The following is a 17602-nucleotide window of genomic DNA, read 5'->3' on the forward strand; positions in this document are numbered from 1 at the left end:
TGGAGTTTGGTCATAGTAAAAAGTAACTGGTACGTATGACAAGCATTAGCACTCTGGCATGTTAGCTCTTTATCTCCAAAATAAGAAGACAATATAAATTATTACAGCACTGAAATGGTTCATTTAAATTTTTCTAATACTAAAAAAATAAACAAAAAGATTCTATTATTTAATCAATATATATAAATATAAATCTTCAACTTAGCCTTGAAAATACCAACCTGAGCTGTTTCTGTCATCTTCTGTTCAAAATCAGCTTTTGTTAATGCATACTTTTCCACATAGAGTTTATAAGTATCTGTAGCTTTCTTAGATTTAACAGCTGCCTGTAATAAAAGCATTTAAGAACATATTTATTTTAATTTTATGTGTACAAGTGTTTGTCTTCATGTATGTCTGTGAATGATGTGCATTTCTAGTGCCCTCAGAGGGCAGAAGAAGATACCAGTTGTCCAGAACCAGAGTTACAAATGGTTATGAGTCACCATATGAGTGATGGGAATCAGACCTGGGTCATCTGCAAGACTACCCAGTGCTCTTAACTGCTGAGCCATCTTTCCAGCACACTCCTCAAAAGCATAAAAATATAAAATATAAACAAAGCTATTTATTTATTTATTATGTATAGTGTTCTGTCTGCATGTATGCCTGCAGGCCAGAAGAGGGCACCAGATCTCATTACAGATGGTTGTGAGCAACCAAGTGGTTGCCGGGGAATGAACTCAGGACCTCTGGAAGAGCAGTCAGTCCATCTCTCTAGTCCAAACAAAGCAATTTACCTTGTGCCTGGGTCCTACTACTATCCTATTATACATATTCAAATACTACAAATCCAGTTAAGCATGCTGGTGCAAGCCATTAAACCCAGCATTGTGAGACACAGGCAAGAAGATCTCTTAAATTCAAAGCCAGCCTGGTCTACATAGTGAGTTCTAGTTCATCTAAGAATACATACTGAAACAGTCTCCAAAAATAATAAATACTATTGATAATAAATAAAAATCTGAAAAAGATCCAAAAAATATGACAAAGTTCCTGCTCCAAGCATTTTGGATAAAGAGTAAATATTCAAAGTAACCTATCTTCCAAATTTTTTCTTTAACTATTAACTTCTTTAGCTCTGTTGCTTTAAAAATAATTTTTAGTATTTATTTTTTTCATTTCCATATTTTAAAATTAGGTGGGTTTTATTGAGTAAATTTTGTTTCATGATGCCTTCATTAAGTTCTTAACCCTTTCTAGTATGATTCATATTCACTTATTTCTTTGCAGAACCTAACACATTTTTGTTGTGATGCTTTTAAAATTTAAATTTCATCCAATAAGACTTCTTATTCCAGTTATTAAATGTATTAGCGACCTGTCTCAATATTAGAGCTCTTAAATGTGTTCTAGAATCTTACCTGTTTGCTCATTCCAAATGGGAAGTTTCTGGGATTTCCCTTCCCATGAGATGTGAAGTACACTCACTTCACACCTTCCACACATTACTTTATTATTCACATGCTCAACCACTGAGTTTTCAGGTTATCCACTGCCAACTCTCGAAGATCTAATCTAACGTGTTTTTAAAAAATAGTTTTAACTACTCTCCCTTTAGAATATTAGGGACAGGTTCTATAAACTGACTCCAGATCAGGATTATGCTCCTATAGTTTACGTCTCCAAGACCCCAATCTCCCAGAGTCTGTGGACTTAGATGGCTGTTTCACTTACACAGCTTTCAGCTGTGAGCCAAGTTCTTTATGGCTTATCAGAAATGGGAACTTCTGTTCTCCTTTGTCATGTAAGAGTCAAATTCCACCTACCTTAGGAACTTGAGCCCAACAAATTTTGATTACAATCTTTTCATGTCATCTTGGCTGCTGATCCCCAAAGACAATCCTCTTCCTTTGAATTCATTCTTGGCTTTTCTGTTCATAGTTTATTTATAATTGCTGTGTTTGAAACAGAAGGTTTCAAACTACAAATTGAATTGTACCTCATCTTTTTCTTGCCTCCCAATTTTTACTTTATAAAGTTTATACTTTAAAGGACTTATTACTCCAAATCCCATCAATGTTTTTATTTTTTTCTCATCTACTTCTATATGAAAGTATATATTTGTTTTTCTAATTAGATACATTAAATATTTTACTAAGATTCCAAAATTAGTTTTAAATGAGATACATGTCAAAGAAACGAATGGCTGAACTGTTTTAGGAGGAAGGGAAAGACTGGGTGTGGTGGTGCGTGCCTCAAATCCTAGCAAGCAGGAGGCAGAGTTAGGTGTCTCTGACTTTGAAGCCAGCCTGTTCCAGACTAGGCAAGTCTGGTTTTGTTTTTTATCAACAAACAAAAACAGAAAAAGAAAAAAAGACCTACTTTCAGTTTAAATAGAATAGGGAAAAAGTTATAGTTCACTGCAACGTAATATAAATTTGGTTGGTCAGCAACAACATACACTTAAAGCTTATCTTTAATTGGCTATGTGTTTCTAAATACACTAAATTATTTCAACAATTAATGTACTATGTAAGTATCTGGGAGGGAGGATCAGTAAAGTTCATGCCATGGAAGCATAAAGACTTGAGTTTAGGTCCCCAGCATCTATATAAAAGCCAGGCATGGTGGTACACTTCTGTAAGCCTGGTACTGAAGAAAGTAGGGACTCTTGGAGTAGGGACTCAATGGCCTCCTAGTCAGTCTTGCTCAGTTTCAGGTTCAGTAAGAAGACCTGCCTCAAAAGATAAGGGAGAACGACAGAGGAGCACAGAGTGACCTCTGGCCTCCACAAGTGCAAGCATCTGCTCTACATACACCACACACACATTATACATCCAAAGAAGAAAGGAATTTGGAAGTATAGAGATATTTTTATATAATTACCTTTTCTATTTCTCTCTGTGTAGCTCCTTCCTTTTTCAGACGTTCCTGTTCTACACATTTGGCATTGTAATTTTCCTTAGATTTCTGGAGGGCCTGAGTTATATTTTGAATGGCTTGGACTGCTTCCAGAGTCCCTGCAACTTCTTCTTTAGTCTGTTTGATAAGAAGTGTTCAATAAAATGAGTCATAAAGCACTTACCATATAACCACTCAATTCTTTAACAAGAAAAAAAGTTACCTTTTTATGAGATTTTACTTGCTCCTCTCCATACTTCTGAACTTCCTTTATTAATTCCTGTAATTTTCTAACAAGATCCAAATGACAATTTGCTAATTTCTCTGTAGATGTTTTGAACACATCCCACACTGGTGCAAATGTTCTAAGGGAAAAGCACAGTATGGGGATGATGCATTAAGATAAAGAGGAGCCAGTGAGATGGCTCAATAAGGAAAAGCAAGCTTGCCATTAAACCCGATGACCCATGTTCAATCCCCAGAGCCCACCACAGAAAGAGAGAGCTGACTTCCAAAGCTGTCTCCTGATCTGCTTGTGTGTGCCATGGCCCAGGTGTGTCCAGTCACAAGCATACATATCAACACAAACCATAATAAAAAGTAAAATTTAAGGTTCTAAATTAAACCAAATGGAATCAATCATGCTATATTCCACAATTTTCTTTAAGTAAAAGATGAAATTAAAATAATGAAATGACCCATAGATTGTGTATGTCTGTCCTTGGTTAATTATTTAAAGTATCTTTGAACCATAGGGACCAATTAAACTTGGTTAATCTTATGTCACAGGTCTTCATAGTTCCTGCCATTTAATTGTATTCAGGTACATCATAAGCCTTTCTATGATCTACTAGTGTTAAAAATTAATTTATCAAACTTTCAAAACTGTGAGTATCCCATTAAAGATACTTCATCAAAAATAAAGTTTCTCATGGCTAGAGAGATGGTTCAGTGGTTAGGAGCACTGGCTGCTTTTCCAGGACTCGGGTTTAATTCCCAGCACCCAAATGGCAGTTCAAGACTGCCTGTAACTCCAGTTCTAGGGGTTCCAAAATCCTCACACAGACTAGACACAGGAAAAACACCAATGCACATGAAATAAAAATAAATAAATTAAAAAGAATAATAATAAAGTTTCTCTGGGGTTGAAGACATAGCTCCACTGAGTGCTTGTCTCACATGTAAGAGACCCTGGGTTTGATTCCCAACACAATAATAATAAAGGTAACAACAATAAAAACCTTCTTGTCTGAATTTAAATAAACAAAAATCAGTTTTTGCATATGATTTATTTGTGCCTTCAATAATTTCACACAAATTATTTAATAGCAGCAATCTGAAACCTTTATCTGAGCTTTGTAATTGTACCTGTGTCCTTAAATAACTTACTATCACCTTTCTACCACAGTGTATGGAATATGTGACATATTTTCCTGCCACTTTTTCTCAATAGTAAAGACTTAAAATATTCAGTAGGCTCAAACTCATCCAAGAACTTCTAAACTTGCCATCCCTTGGATAACAATAAAATTTCTATGGTTAGTTTAAAACAGTCTAGTCTGTGTAGAACAGTATATAATGTTCTGTCTGCATGTATACCTGTGGACCAGAAGAGGGCACCAATCTCAATATAGATGGTTGTGAACCACCATGTGATTGCTGGGAATTGAACTCAGGACCTTTGGAAGAGTAGCCAGTGATCTTAACTGCTGAGCCACCTCTCCAGCCCCCCATTTTAAATTTGTTTTTGTTTTTCGAGACAGTTTCTCTATGTAACAGTCCTGGCTGTCCTGGAACTCACTCTGTAGACAAGTCTGGCCTCGAACTCAGAGATACACCTGACGTTGCCTCCTGAGTCCTGGGTGCTCCACAACCACCTGGCCAGTGTAGAATATTCTAAAGATATTCTGTGCTCAAGTATATGCTTTAAAAGTCTCTACAATAAAGCTTCTAATAGAAAAAACCAATAGCAACAACAGCCACTAAGGCAAGAGGGCAGAGAACAGAATAACTTATTGCCAACTGCTATAATTCCTAACCAGTAGAAAAATTAGCTGGAACAATGATGATATGCAATTATAAAGAAGTTCAAAGAGGTTAATTAAACTCCTTAGACTAGGACTGTTATGATCCACCTGCCTCTGTCTTCCGAGTGCTGGATTAAAGGTGTGCACCACCACTGCCCAGCTACCAATGTATTCTTTACACCAAAAGGGGATTCAATACAAGATTTCTCTAAAAATAGGTTTCTTAAGACCAACAAAATGGTTTGACAGGCAAAGGCACTTGGTATGCAAACCCAATACCCGGGGTCAGTTCTTGGAACCCATGCAAAGACAGAAAGATGAGCACTGAGTCCACAAAGGCACCCTCTGCCCTACCTTCCTACCAGTCTACACAAGACAACTGTTTTTATTTATTTTTTATTTTTTTTAAATTTATTTATCTATTTATTATGTATACAATATTCTGTCTGTGTGTATGCCTGAATGCCAGAAGAGGGCACCAGACCTCATTACAGATGGTTGTGAGCCACCATGTGGTTGCTGGGAATTGAACTCAGGACCTTTGGAAGAGCAGGCAGTGCTCTTAACCACTGAGCCATCTCTCCAGCCCCCCAATTGTTTTTATTTTATTTTATTTTATTTTATGTGTGTGGGTGTTTTGCCTGTGTGTATGTTGGCATACATGTGTGCACATCTGTATGCTATATGAGTGTTTGGTGCTCAAGGAGGCCAGAAGGCAGTGAGTCCCCCGGAACTGGAGTTACAGATGACTGTTAGCCACAATGTGGGTGCTAAGAATTGAGCATGAGTCCTCTAGAAGAGTAGCAAGAGTTCTTAACTACTAAATCATCTCTCCAATTCCACAAATTTAAAAAAAGTTAAATTTAAACTTTATTATAAGAAAGTTGTAAATTAAAGAAAAAAATCACTCACAAAATTAACCAGACCAAAAGACACAACTCAGTGTAATTTCTATGCAGTTAGAACAGCCATTGGAATGAAAGCCATAAAACTTCACACTGAAGGTCATACTTTCACTACTGAATGTTTTTATGCACTTATCTTCCAGGAAAACCAAAAAAATCCATGACAAAGTTAACAGTCAGAAAAATTATTAGCTTTATATCCTCTTTAACAATTTGTGTTTGCAGCTGGTCCTTTCACCATTCTCCTCCTATTTATTCTTTTTTTTCCTCTTTTCTACATGTTATTGTTTATGCATGAGTGCATTTGTTTACACACACACACACACACACACTTTACTCAATTTAATTTCCAAATAAGGAAGAACATAATTTTTTACAGATTTACTTAAGAAATTTCAGCTGGGCAATGGTAACACACGCCTTTAATCCTAGCACTTGGGAAGCAGAGGCAGGCAGATCTCTGAGTTTGAGGCCAGCCTGGTCTACAGAGTGAGATCCAGGACAACCAGGGCTACACAACACGGTAAAACCTTGTCTCAGAAAAAAAAAGAAAAAACAAAAAAATGTAATAATAGATAAACATTTGAAAAACAGTCAGAAATTAACTCACCCAAGTTGAGAATAATTGCTTGCAGATTTCGCTAGTTTTGTCATTGATCTGGAATATGTCTCTTCTATTGTAGCTCTGTAAAATTAAATTGTGGTATTATAATACCTATTGTTTAGCAATCCAAACATAATAAAGTTACAAAAATATGATTAAAAATGAAAAAATGAGAGCATGCCTCAAAATACATGGTAAAAAGCAGCAGGGGCCCCAGTGGATGTCTGAAATCATGGACAGTGTTAAGCTCTATGGTTATGGTTTGGATATGTAGTGTCCCAAAAAAAAGCCCCCATGTTGAATGTTCAGTCTCCAGCTGGTTATTCCAATCACTGAGAGGGCATGAGGTTATGAGCCCTCTGTCCTAATTAGCGGATTAATTAGCCTGTAGTGGATTGATAATCTGGTGATATTGGGAGGTGGTAAAAAATAAGTGGAAGAGTCTACTTGGAGTTATTACGCATCCTGGGAAGATAGACCTCACTCTTAAGCCTCTTTTTTTTATCTAAATCTGTGCTTCCTGGCCATCATAAGGTAAGCAGTCACTACTAGAGGCTCTCACTGCTGTGATAAATGGCTGTGCCTTAGGCTCAAAGCAATACAAATGACTGACCATGGGCTAACAGCTCTGAAACAGAGAGCCAAAATACATCTTTTTTTTAATACTGCCTTTCTCAAGTATTTTGTCACAGCGATGGCAAGTATGAGTAAACAATCTGCCCTTATACATACGTCAATGATAAAATTTTAATTTATAAATTAGGTATACTAAGAGATTAACAATAACAGCTAATAAAATACTACAACAACAATAAAGCCATCAAGGCCAAGAATAGTAACACATACCTACTATAATCCCTACACTGAGGAAGCTGAAGCAGGAAAATCACAAATTCAAGACCAGGACACAGTTGAGTTTAATAATCCCAGCCTGAGCTGTAAAAAGTGTCCTGTACTTAACACACTTAATAGAGTTTTATCATTGTTCAAGACTGTGATGCATATTTAAAATAATTAACCTGGACTGGTGAGATGGCTCAATGGCTAAATATATCTGTCACCAAGCTTGACAACCTGAATTAACCCCTGGAATCCATATGGTAGACGGAGAGAATTAAATCCCACAATGTCCTCTAACCTCCACCCCGACAAATATATACACCCAGGCACACAAATTAAAGATGCAATTAAAACAATTTAAAGTTGCACCTTAGGACAATCATTTGCACAAAACTGAATCACTGGCATTTCTGAGGTCCTAAACTTTAAGAGTTTAATTTACTCCTGCATCAAGTTTGAGCAAAAAATAAATAAATAAAATAAAAAATAAACCAAAGAAGAAAAAGGTTAATTTACTTTAAAAATAGGTCTAAAACATTTAAGTATTTTACACTAAAAAGTATTAGCTACCAACAGAGGGAAGATTTTAGGCGAAGAAACCAATCAAAGTGATCAAACTCAAAAATTAAAATACACACACACAAATTAGTATTACTACATATAAAATAAATGCAGGTATGAGGAAAAAACCCACAAACTGTCCTATACACATAACCTCTAAATGCTACACCTTTGCCTTTTCTATGATTTCTCCTGCCCTTCTCAATTGTGTGCTGAATTTGATAGTAGAATAGTCTACAACCGTCCCTGTCTGTGTGTTTAGTTTGACGGTTCCACACTGCTTTTCCAGTCTAACTATACTTAGACATCTACATCACCTCAACTCCAAATTTCTACACTCATCTTCAAATTCTTCCTAGGTGTGCATGCACACACACACACACACACACACACACACACACACACACAAAAAAAAAAAACAACTGCCCAGCAGGTGGATCTCTGTGAGTTCAAAGCCAGGCTGGCCTACAGAGCAAGTTCCAGGATACGCTCCAAAGCTACAGAGAAACCCTATCTCGAAAAACAAAACAAAACAAAAACAAAACCCCACAACTGCCCAGAAAGTACTAACAAAAATACCCCCTTACTGCGATTTTATCCTTTATCCTTTTTTATTTTTATTTTATCCTTTATACCCATGAGCACACACCTATCTATTCAGTATGTCAGTATGCTGAGGCAGATGACAAATTAAAGTCAGCTTGGGAAACACAGCAAGATTACCTTAAACAAATAGGCAACAACAACAAAAAAAATTCATTATTCTGTATTTTTAAATAATGCTATAAGTAGAACTTTTTATCGTCTTTAAAAAGTTAATACAGAAAGAAATACTAGCTTTTGTTTGTTTGGTTAGTTGGTTGGTTTTTCGAGATAGGGTTTCTCTGTGTAGTCCTAGCTTTCCTGGAACTTCCCTCTTGAGTGCTAGGATTAAAGACATGTGCGACCAACCACGAGGTGAGGTATGTCTTTATTGTTGTTTATTTTAGTAAAATGGTTAAGTTTAACTAGAAAAACACAGGACTGAAGAGATGGTTCGACACTTAAGAGCACTGGCTGGTCTTCCAGAGGATCTGGGTTCAATTCCCAATGTCCACATAGCGGCTCACAACCATCTCTAACTCCAGTTCTGGGAATATGTTGCTCCCTTTTGGCCCTCATGGGCATTGCAAGCCCATGGTACATACAGGAAAAAAATCCATCCACATAGAAACAATAAATGTAAAAAAGAAAGAAAAATACGGTAATATCTATGAATTAGACAACAAAAATGTCGAGGAAAATTAGAAAAACTTGGAATTAGGAAGTAGCTTTGGGGGTGGAGGTGGGAGGGACGCACAGGGTGAGAATACATATGGAAAAAGAGCATCAAGGAACTAACAAGCAAACAGTAAGGGTATCCTGAGAAGCCCATTAGGTATATCAGGCACAGCTTTCTCCTACAGGACACCTAGGTAAAGCAGCTAAAAAACTGAAAAGTAAAGGAGGGCTGGTTTTTCATGAACAAAACTTATAAAGAGTTAAGGAAAGCATGAGTGACCTCATTTTTAATGAAGAAAATGTAACATCTGTTAATCTAATATTGGCTTTATAAGAATCTAGGACCAGTTGTAGCAGCATACATCTTTAATCCCAACACTCAAAAGGAAGAGGAAGGTGGACCTCCGTGTTCAAGGCCAGTCTGGTATACAGAGAGAATTCCAGGCCAGTCTGGTCTACAGAGAGTTCCAGGACAGGCAGGGGTACACAGAGAAACCCTGCCAAAAAAGAAAGAAAGACAGACAGACAAACAGACAGACAGACAGGCAGGCAGGCAGGCAGGCAGACAGACAGAAAGGCAGACAGACAGACAGAAAATAAATAAATGAATGAATGAATGATGGGTGTTGGTTTGTAAAGCTTCCTTTTTTGAAATTGATTTTTGAATTTTCACAATAAAAAGTTAAATGAAGGAGTCACACATGGTAACCCACACCTTTTAATTCCAGGACTGGGGAGGCAGAGACAGGCAGATCTCTGTGGCAGAGGCCAACCTGGACTACACTGTAAGTTCCAGAATAGCCAGAGCTACATAGTAAGACCTTGTCTCAAAACAAACAAAAAAATAGAAAAGATAAAGGACTGGAGAGATGGTTCAATGGTTAAGAGTTCTGGCTGCTCTTCCAGAACCCAGGTTTGATTTCCAGCACCCATATAGCAGCTTAAAGCCACCATACTATAATTTCGCTCCCAGGGGATCCAGTGCCTTCTTCTGGAGCCTCATCAGGTACCAACACATATGTGATGCAGATGTACATGCAACAAAGGCATTAAACCATTTTAAAAATAGTAGGAAATGAGCACAGCAAAAATAATATGAAATGTGTATTTCCATAATGAAGTTTTTGAAAAGTAAAAGAACAGGGAGGTGTGGTAGCACTTGTCTGTAATCCTAACACTTAGGAGGTCAAAGGAAGAGGAATGCCATGGGTTCAAGGCCAGCCTCAGCTACATAGTGAGGACCAAGACAGTCAGAATTTATACAGCCAAGACCATGACTCAAGAAAAAAATATTTTAAAGGGGCCAATAAGATGGCCACCAACGCTAACAATCTTGGTGTGATCTCAGACACACAGAACATGGAAGGATAGAGCCAGTCATGTAAATTGTCCTCTGACCTCCAAACAACTCAGGAGAATGTGATGTTCTGAGGTCTGCACATTTCCAGGGTGGTGTGGGACCATAGTCTGTATTCTAATTTATATTTTAAATAAATGCTGATTGGCCAGTAGCCAGGCAGGAAGTATAGGCAGGACAATCAGACAGGAAGTAGAGGCAGGTCAAGGAGAACAGGAGAATTCTGGGAAAAGGATGCAGTTGTGAGCCCGCCACAGAAGAAGCAAGATGTGAGTGCCTCTCCTAAATATGGTACTGAGCCACATGACTAGCATAGAGAATAATGGGCTAATATAAGTTATAAGAGTTAATAAGAAGCCTGAGCTAATGGGCCAATCAGTTTATAACTAGTGCAGACCCCTGTGTGATTTCTTTGGGACTTAACGATGAGGAACCAGGCAGAACAGAAACCTCAGATTACACCAAGAAAGCACTTAAAGTAACAACTGCCATCAGATATTAATAGGACAGGGAATTTATGTTGTAATACCTAGGATAATAACTATTGAAAAATATAAAGCAGGCATTACTTCTAAACTAATAAAAGAAAACAGATTTTTACGAAAGCCAAAAGCAGACAATAAATTGAAGAAAAAAAAGCAAAATAATACTGAGATTGACAAATCATAGCTCTATTGGAAAATAAATGCAGATGATAGAATGGAAAAAAAAACAAAACATTCAGAAAGATGACAGAACAAACCAAGCACCCTGCATTGTGGGCGAGACAATAAATAGCACTTATATCTGACAATAACTAAGTGCTAAGTGCTGTGGTACAATAGGACACTGTTTCATAAGTAACAAAACCACAGAAACAAATACAAATGAGTAACTAAAAGATGTTATAAACACCATAAGAGATTACAATATGTGTGTTTTACCCTAGTCACAGAGACCAGGAAGGGCAGGATAAGTGGGTACACTGTAAAACTCAGAAAAATAATGTAGAGAGGAACAGGCAAATGAAATGCCTAGAGTGGAGGAAACCTATTCAAGATTGTTATCTCAGGATGGAAATTAAGAAGGAACCTAGTGTGAGCTAAAACAACTCAGGCTTAAACCCATGAAATGGTTTAAATAAGAAATCAACAAGCTAGGCTGTAGTTCAAAAATAAATAAATACAAACAAACAAAAATCCTCTAGCTATAACACAGGGAATGATTTAAAGAAAAAGAATCACGTGGGTGGTGGTGGCTCATGTCTTTGATCCCAGCACTCTGGAGGCAGAGGCAGGCGGATCTCTGAGTTCGGGGACAGCCTGGTTGGTCTACAAGAGCTAGTTCCAGGCTCCAAAGCTATAGAGAAACCATGTCTTGAAAAATCAAAAAGAAAAAGAATCAATGCAGATAAACTAGTGAGGAGCAATTGCTGGCATTCAGGCAAAAATACAAATAAACAGAATCAAGATAATGAAATTGCAGATTCATCTTTTTACTAAGGATGAATCCTTACTCAGTGCCAAATGCTTTAATAAAGAGACATGAGATAGCTAGGCTATAAACAATAAATGAACATAATATTTAAGGCCAAAAGTTCCTATATGATCTAAAGATTTTAAACATGTTCATATAAAAAAACTAAACAAACAAAAAACAAATAACAAAAACAAAAAACAACTAAATAGAACTAGTCACAAAACAGTGCTAAGAAGCAGCATAAACAAGCATATGGTGGCATATACCTGCAGTTGAGTACTGGGATGGCTGAAGCAGGAGGACCAAAGTCATCTTTAGCTACCAAGGGAATTCAAGGCCAACCTGACTTTACTGGGGGAGAGGAGGGGCGCACAGAGTCTTAATTTCCAAAGGTCTTAAATTCCAGCACTCAGGCGGCAAGGACAGGCAAAACAGAGTTCCAGGCCAACCTGGTCTACACAGTGAGTTCTGGGCTAGTCAGACTTACATAGTGAGACTCTGTCTCAAATGGAATGAATGAATGAATGAATGAAGTAAAAGTAGAAGTGGGGCAGAAAGCCCAAGTACAAAAGTAGCTTTGTCACTATCAAATTATATTAATGTCCAATAATTTTTAAGTAGATTATATCCTAAAGGTATAATGAAAATCACATTTTATAAATTAAATCATAGCATTTAAAATCACAAGACTTTTCAGTAAAAAATATAATGTGTTCAGAGGAATCTTTCCAAAATTTTTTAGCATATTTGCTTAAAGAAATGGCAATGCTTCAATCCATGAAATTCTTGTTTTATTATATTATTTTGCTAACACATTCAATGCAAAATGTATAGATATTATAAAGCAGTAATTTGCAAACTAGGGATTCAATAATTCCACTTTGAGCCATTTTATCAATCCTCAATGTAGAAATGATGAAAGTTTGTAAGACACACCTCTAAAATAGAATTATGTTTTTAAAAAGTGAACTTTGATTATTCAAATCCAACTAAAATTTTAACAATTACCTATACTCTAAAATTTAAATTGGTAAGTTCTTAGACCACTTATAAAAATACATACCTTTCTCTAACAAAATCTGCTAGCTCTTTAGTTGATATCTGTCCATGTTTCATATTATGGTAGAGAACATCAAAGCCATTATTTTTTTCCCCCTGAAATTCAAGAGATAAACAAAACCATACATAAAAAATGTGAAAGCACAATAATGCTACATTAATTATTATACAACTCTCATGCTCTGGTAAGCCATTTTTTCTTAAGCTAACAACTGTTAAATGATTACATACTACCAAACCAATATACCTTTGATAATGTTTATAATTTACTATACACACATTCTATAAATATGCAAAAGTGTACAATCAATGAAATTAAGTATGAAACTGTAAGAAACACACACCATAGTTTAGGAAATATAAATCTGGACCTTTTAAAATACATTACAAAACTCCATTATACATATCAAGAGATTCTGGGTTATTTAACTCAAGAGTTTATGCTTTAAAATAACTAGATCCTAGCTCAGCATGATGATGTGCACCTTTAATCCCTGCACTAGAAGGTAGAGGAAGCAGGATCTCTGCAAGTTCAAGGCCAGACTGGTCTATGTGTAAAGCTCTAGGCTAGCCAGCTTCAGTGAGACCTTGCCAAAACAAACAAACAAACAAAAAAATTGTTTAAGTAAAATAAATCCTGACTTTTGAGTCAAAACAGCATACTACTAATGATACAAGCTCTGAACATCATAAAATATTGATGTAGGATTGCCAGCTGTATGCTGTGAATATGTTTTATTACCACTGGTTAATAAAGAAGCTGCTTTGGCCTATGGCAGGGCAGAACATAGCAGAAACGGGAGGAAAAAAGGTGGAGTCAGGCAGGCACCATGTAGCCACCCAAAAAGCAAGAGGTAACAAACCATGACTCTCATGGTAAAATATAAAATAATAGAAATGGATTAATTTAAGATGCAATTAAAATAAGAAGCCTAAGCTAATAGGCTAAAGAGTAGGTAATTAATATTAAGCCTCAGAGTGGTTACTTCATAAGCCCTTGCAGGAGCTAGTGAGTGGGACCTGGTGGGTAGAGAGAAACCAGTCCAGAGGGACCAGTGGAATGAAGAAATTTGTAGCTACAAACTATTTTGTAATTCCTATTCAAACTTTTCAATAAACTTGAAAAAAAATCATACATTTTTTAAATGACTTATTTTTATGTATTGGTGTTTTGCTTGAATGTATGTCTGTGTGAGGGTATCAGATCCCCTGGAACTGGAGTTACAAACAGATGGCTGTGAGCTGCCATGAAGGTGCTGGGAATTGAACCCAAGTCCTCAAGAAGTGCTCTTATCCGCTGGGTCATAGCTCCAACCCCAAGATTTTCACTTCCATATATAAAAATTTAAAGAAAGAATTTAAGAAATTTAAGAAATAGGTTATTGCTTTATCTCCATCGGATAGAATGTTAATAGAATTCCGCAAATATATAAGTCTTGGAAATCTTTATGCTATGTAACCCTGTAAATTCTACATTATTAAATTATCACAAAGGAAATTCCAAAAATGTCTATTTAACATGTAAAATAAAGACCAATAAACTAAGCCTAACAACTTCCACATTTATAGCTTAAGTTTTCAATTTCCTTGAAGAAAAATTAAATGAAGAATTAAATATATTTGTTGGATATAAAAGTAATACAATTAGCAAGTATCACAGGATCGGAAATCTGTTTTCAACAGCTCACCAAAAACAGGAAACAGGAACTTCAAATCAAGCTGAAGTAATCTCTAATAAGCTCTTAGTTTGTAAACATCAAGTACTTTGGCACACATACAACAAATGAAATGTTACACAAAACATTATCTTTATATTTTGAATATCCATTTTTATCTATGAAGAAAAATAAAACATCATTGCAGTTTATGAATACAACAAATCCACTGTTCAACAGGCTTTCATATTTAAGAATGTTATTAACTAACTTTAGATTTTTGTAGGGGTTTTTTTAACTTATGCTGTTTCCAAACAATCTTTCCAGTCAAAATGAGAATATTTCAGCTAATCATTGTCAGTAGCCCGCAACAAGCAAAAACATATCAGCATCAAGATTTAGAAGCAACAGACAAAAGCAAAGGATCTAAATCTTCCAAGGGATTCCATTACTTGACACAAACTACATGTGCTTGCTTACAGCTTACAGCTGAGTTAGAAATTTTTAAATAAACAGAAACAAAACTACTGAAATACAAAATTACAACAACCCAAATCTGAGGACCTCATGCCCCATGGTTCTTATTCATACATAAGACAGGTTACCCAGTCCTCAATATGCATTATAAATATTTAAAAGGTACCCAGGAGGTGTAAGCTCAGTGGAGGGTATAAGACCCTTGGTTCAATCCCTAGTCCCCCACTCCAAATGTGGTGTGTGTGTGTGTGTGTGTGTGTGTGTGTGTGCACAAATTTGAAAGAGCTGGAAGCAAAGGACTACTATCAAACAAACACAGATTATTATGATAAATATTTACTAGACTCACAAGGAAAATAACAAAAACCTCTCATGTTGTAAAGGGAAAAAGAACTTAAAGACCATCTAGTAAGTTAAGCCCCTGAACAACACAGCACCTAAACATTAATCAAGGCAATGCTCATGGGTAGAGTTCTTCCCTAATATGTATAAAGTCCTGGAATGTGATCTAGTTGTCACAAAAACAACAAACTGACCCAGATGTGATGGTGACGGCATGCATTTCTAGTAGTGGAGAGGCTGGAGCAGAAGGCTCTCTACACCAAAGAAAACCTGGGCTCTATAATGAAATTCCGTCTCAAAAATAAGCAAATAAAATAAAAGACTGAGTTACATTCAGAATCTATGTTCCAAATGAAAAGTCCCTGAACTGGGCCAGAGTAAGAGTGTTTGTTCTGCACAACCTAACTTTGAATCTCCAACACGCACTCAAAAAGTCAGAATGGCTGCACATGTACATAACCCCAGCACTGGAGGACAAAGATGAATCCCCAAGAGCTGCCGGCCAGCCTCACCAAAACAGTAAGCTTCTGATTCAACAAGATGATTCATGTCAAGACAGGAGGAGAGCAGTAAAGAAAGGCCCCCAATGACCTCCTTTGGCCTCTGCACACATATATAGGCACAAAGACCTACACAGTCACCTAAATGCACCTTACACAACACACACACCCTTGAAGAACAAGCTACTTATTTGGGAAAGTCAGATTACTTAGGAAGTCCCAATGGAAGAAATGAGATCTGTTTACTAGCTGCTATACAACACAGCAATACTACCTTCAGATCAGTTCTGTCTACTTCACCCTTTAGATCTTCTCTTAAAAAGAAAAACATCCTGGTAGACTCTAATGTCATAAGAATCTTAAAAGATACTAAGGACAAAACCTTGCGATTACTATTTCATCCTACTTGGGAATTCATTGATTTACTCATGTCAAAAAATGTAGTACTGTCAGGAAACCACTTCCTAAATATAATTCCAGTAGCACAGACACTGATAACAACAATTAATAAATGGGATCTTCTGAAACTGAGAAGCTTCTGTAAAGTAAAGGACATGGTCAACAAGACAAAACAGTAGCCTACAGATTGGGAAAAGATCTTCACCAACCCCACATTGGACAGAGGACTATCTCTAAAATATACAAAGAATACAAGAAACTTGACAACAAAAGAAAAATAATCCAATTTTTTAAAAAATGGCATACAGAAAAAATGGCATACAGGAAAAAAATGGCACACAGAAAAAAAAATGGCGTACAGAACCAAACAGAGAAAACTCAACAGACAAATCTCAAAGGGCTGAAAGACACTTAAGGAAATGCTCAATATCCTTAGCCATCAGAGAAATACAACTCAAAACAACTCTGAGATTCCATCTTATACCTGTCAGAATGGCCAAGATCAAAAACACTGAAGGGAACTTATGCTAGAGAGGATGTGGGGTAAAGGGAACACTTCTGCATTGCTGATGGGAGTGCATACTTGCACAGTCGCTTTGGAAATCAGTATGGCTATTTCTCAGAAAATTAGGAAATAATTTACCTCAAAACCCAGCAATACTGCTGTTGGGTATATACCCAAAAGACACTCGCTCAATCATACCACCAGGACATATGCTCAACTATGTCATAGCAGCATTACTTGCAATAGCTAGAACATGGAAACAACCTAGATACTCTTCAACCAAAGAATGGATAAAGAAAATGTGGCACATTTACACAATGGAGTACTACACAGTGGTAAAAATAATGACATCTTGAAAGGCAAAAGGATGGATCTGAGTGAGGTAACCCAGACCCAGAAAGATAAATATAATATGCATTCACTCGTAAGTGGCTTTTAGACATAAAGCAAAGAAAAATCAGCTTACAGTTCATAACCCCAGAGAAACTAGACAACAAAGAGAGACATAGATGGATCTACACAGGAAAGTGAAAAAGACAAGCTCTCCTGAGTAAACTGGGAGCATGAGGGACATGGGAGAGGCTACAAGGGGAAAGGGGAGGAAGGAAGAAGAACAGAAAAAAAATGTATAGCTCAATAAAAACAATAAAAAATTATTTAGAAATAAAAAATAAAAAAATCAAATTTTATTTTAGTTTGCAAAAAACACATGTAGTGGTGTTAGATATGGTGGCACACGTCCACACTGGGAAGGCAGAGACAGATACAGC

General features: G+C 36.5%; 1 protein-coding gene across 4 annotated transcripts in view; it reads right to left on the reverse strand.

Moving 5' to 3' along the window:
* The window catches only part of Fcho2 (FCH and mu domain containing endocytic adaptor 2), a 117251-nt gene that overhangs the window by 77799 nt on the left and 21850 nt on the right, over positions 1-17602 (reverse strand). For all 4 annotated transcript variants that reach the window (XM_087896819.1, XM_087896820.1, XM_087896817.1 and 1 more), the window contains exons 2-6: positions 12959-13050; positions 6426-6500; positions 3107-3248; positions 2869-3021; positions 222-326 (exon numbers count right to left, since the gene is read on the reverse strand). In XM_087896819.1, the coding sequence (XP_087752945.1) occupies positions 222-326; positions 2869-3021; positions 3107-3248; positions 6426-6500; positions 12959-13011 (528 nt within the window). In that variant the 5' untranslated portion in view covers positions 13012-13050. The remainder of the gene's footprint in view (positions 1-221; positions 327-2868; positions 3022-3106; positions 3249-6425; positions 6501-12958; positions 13051-17602) is intronic.

This window comes from Myodes glareolus, chromosome 15, assembly GCF_982192425.1.
Source record: "Myodes glareolus chromosome 15, mMyoGla1.1, whole genome shotgun sequence".
Taxonomy (NCBI): domain Eukaryota; kingdom Metazoa; phylum Chordata; class Mammalia; order Rodentia; family Cricetidae; genus Myodes; species Myodes glareolus.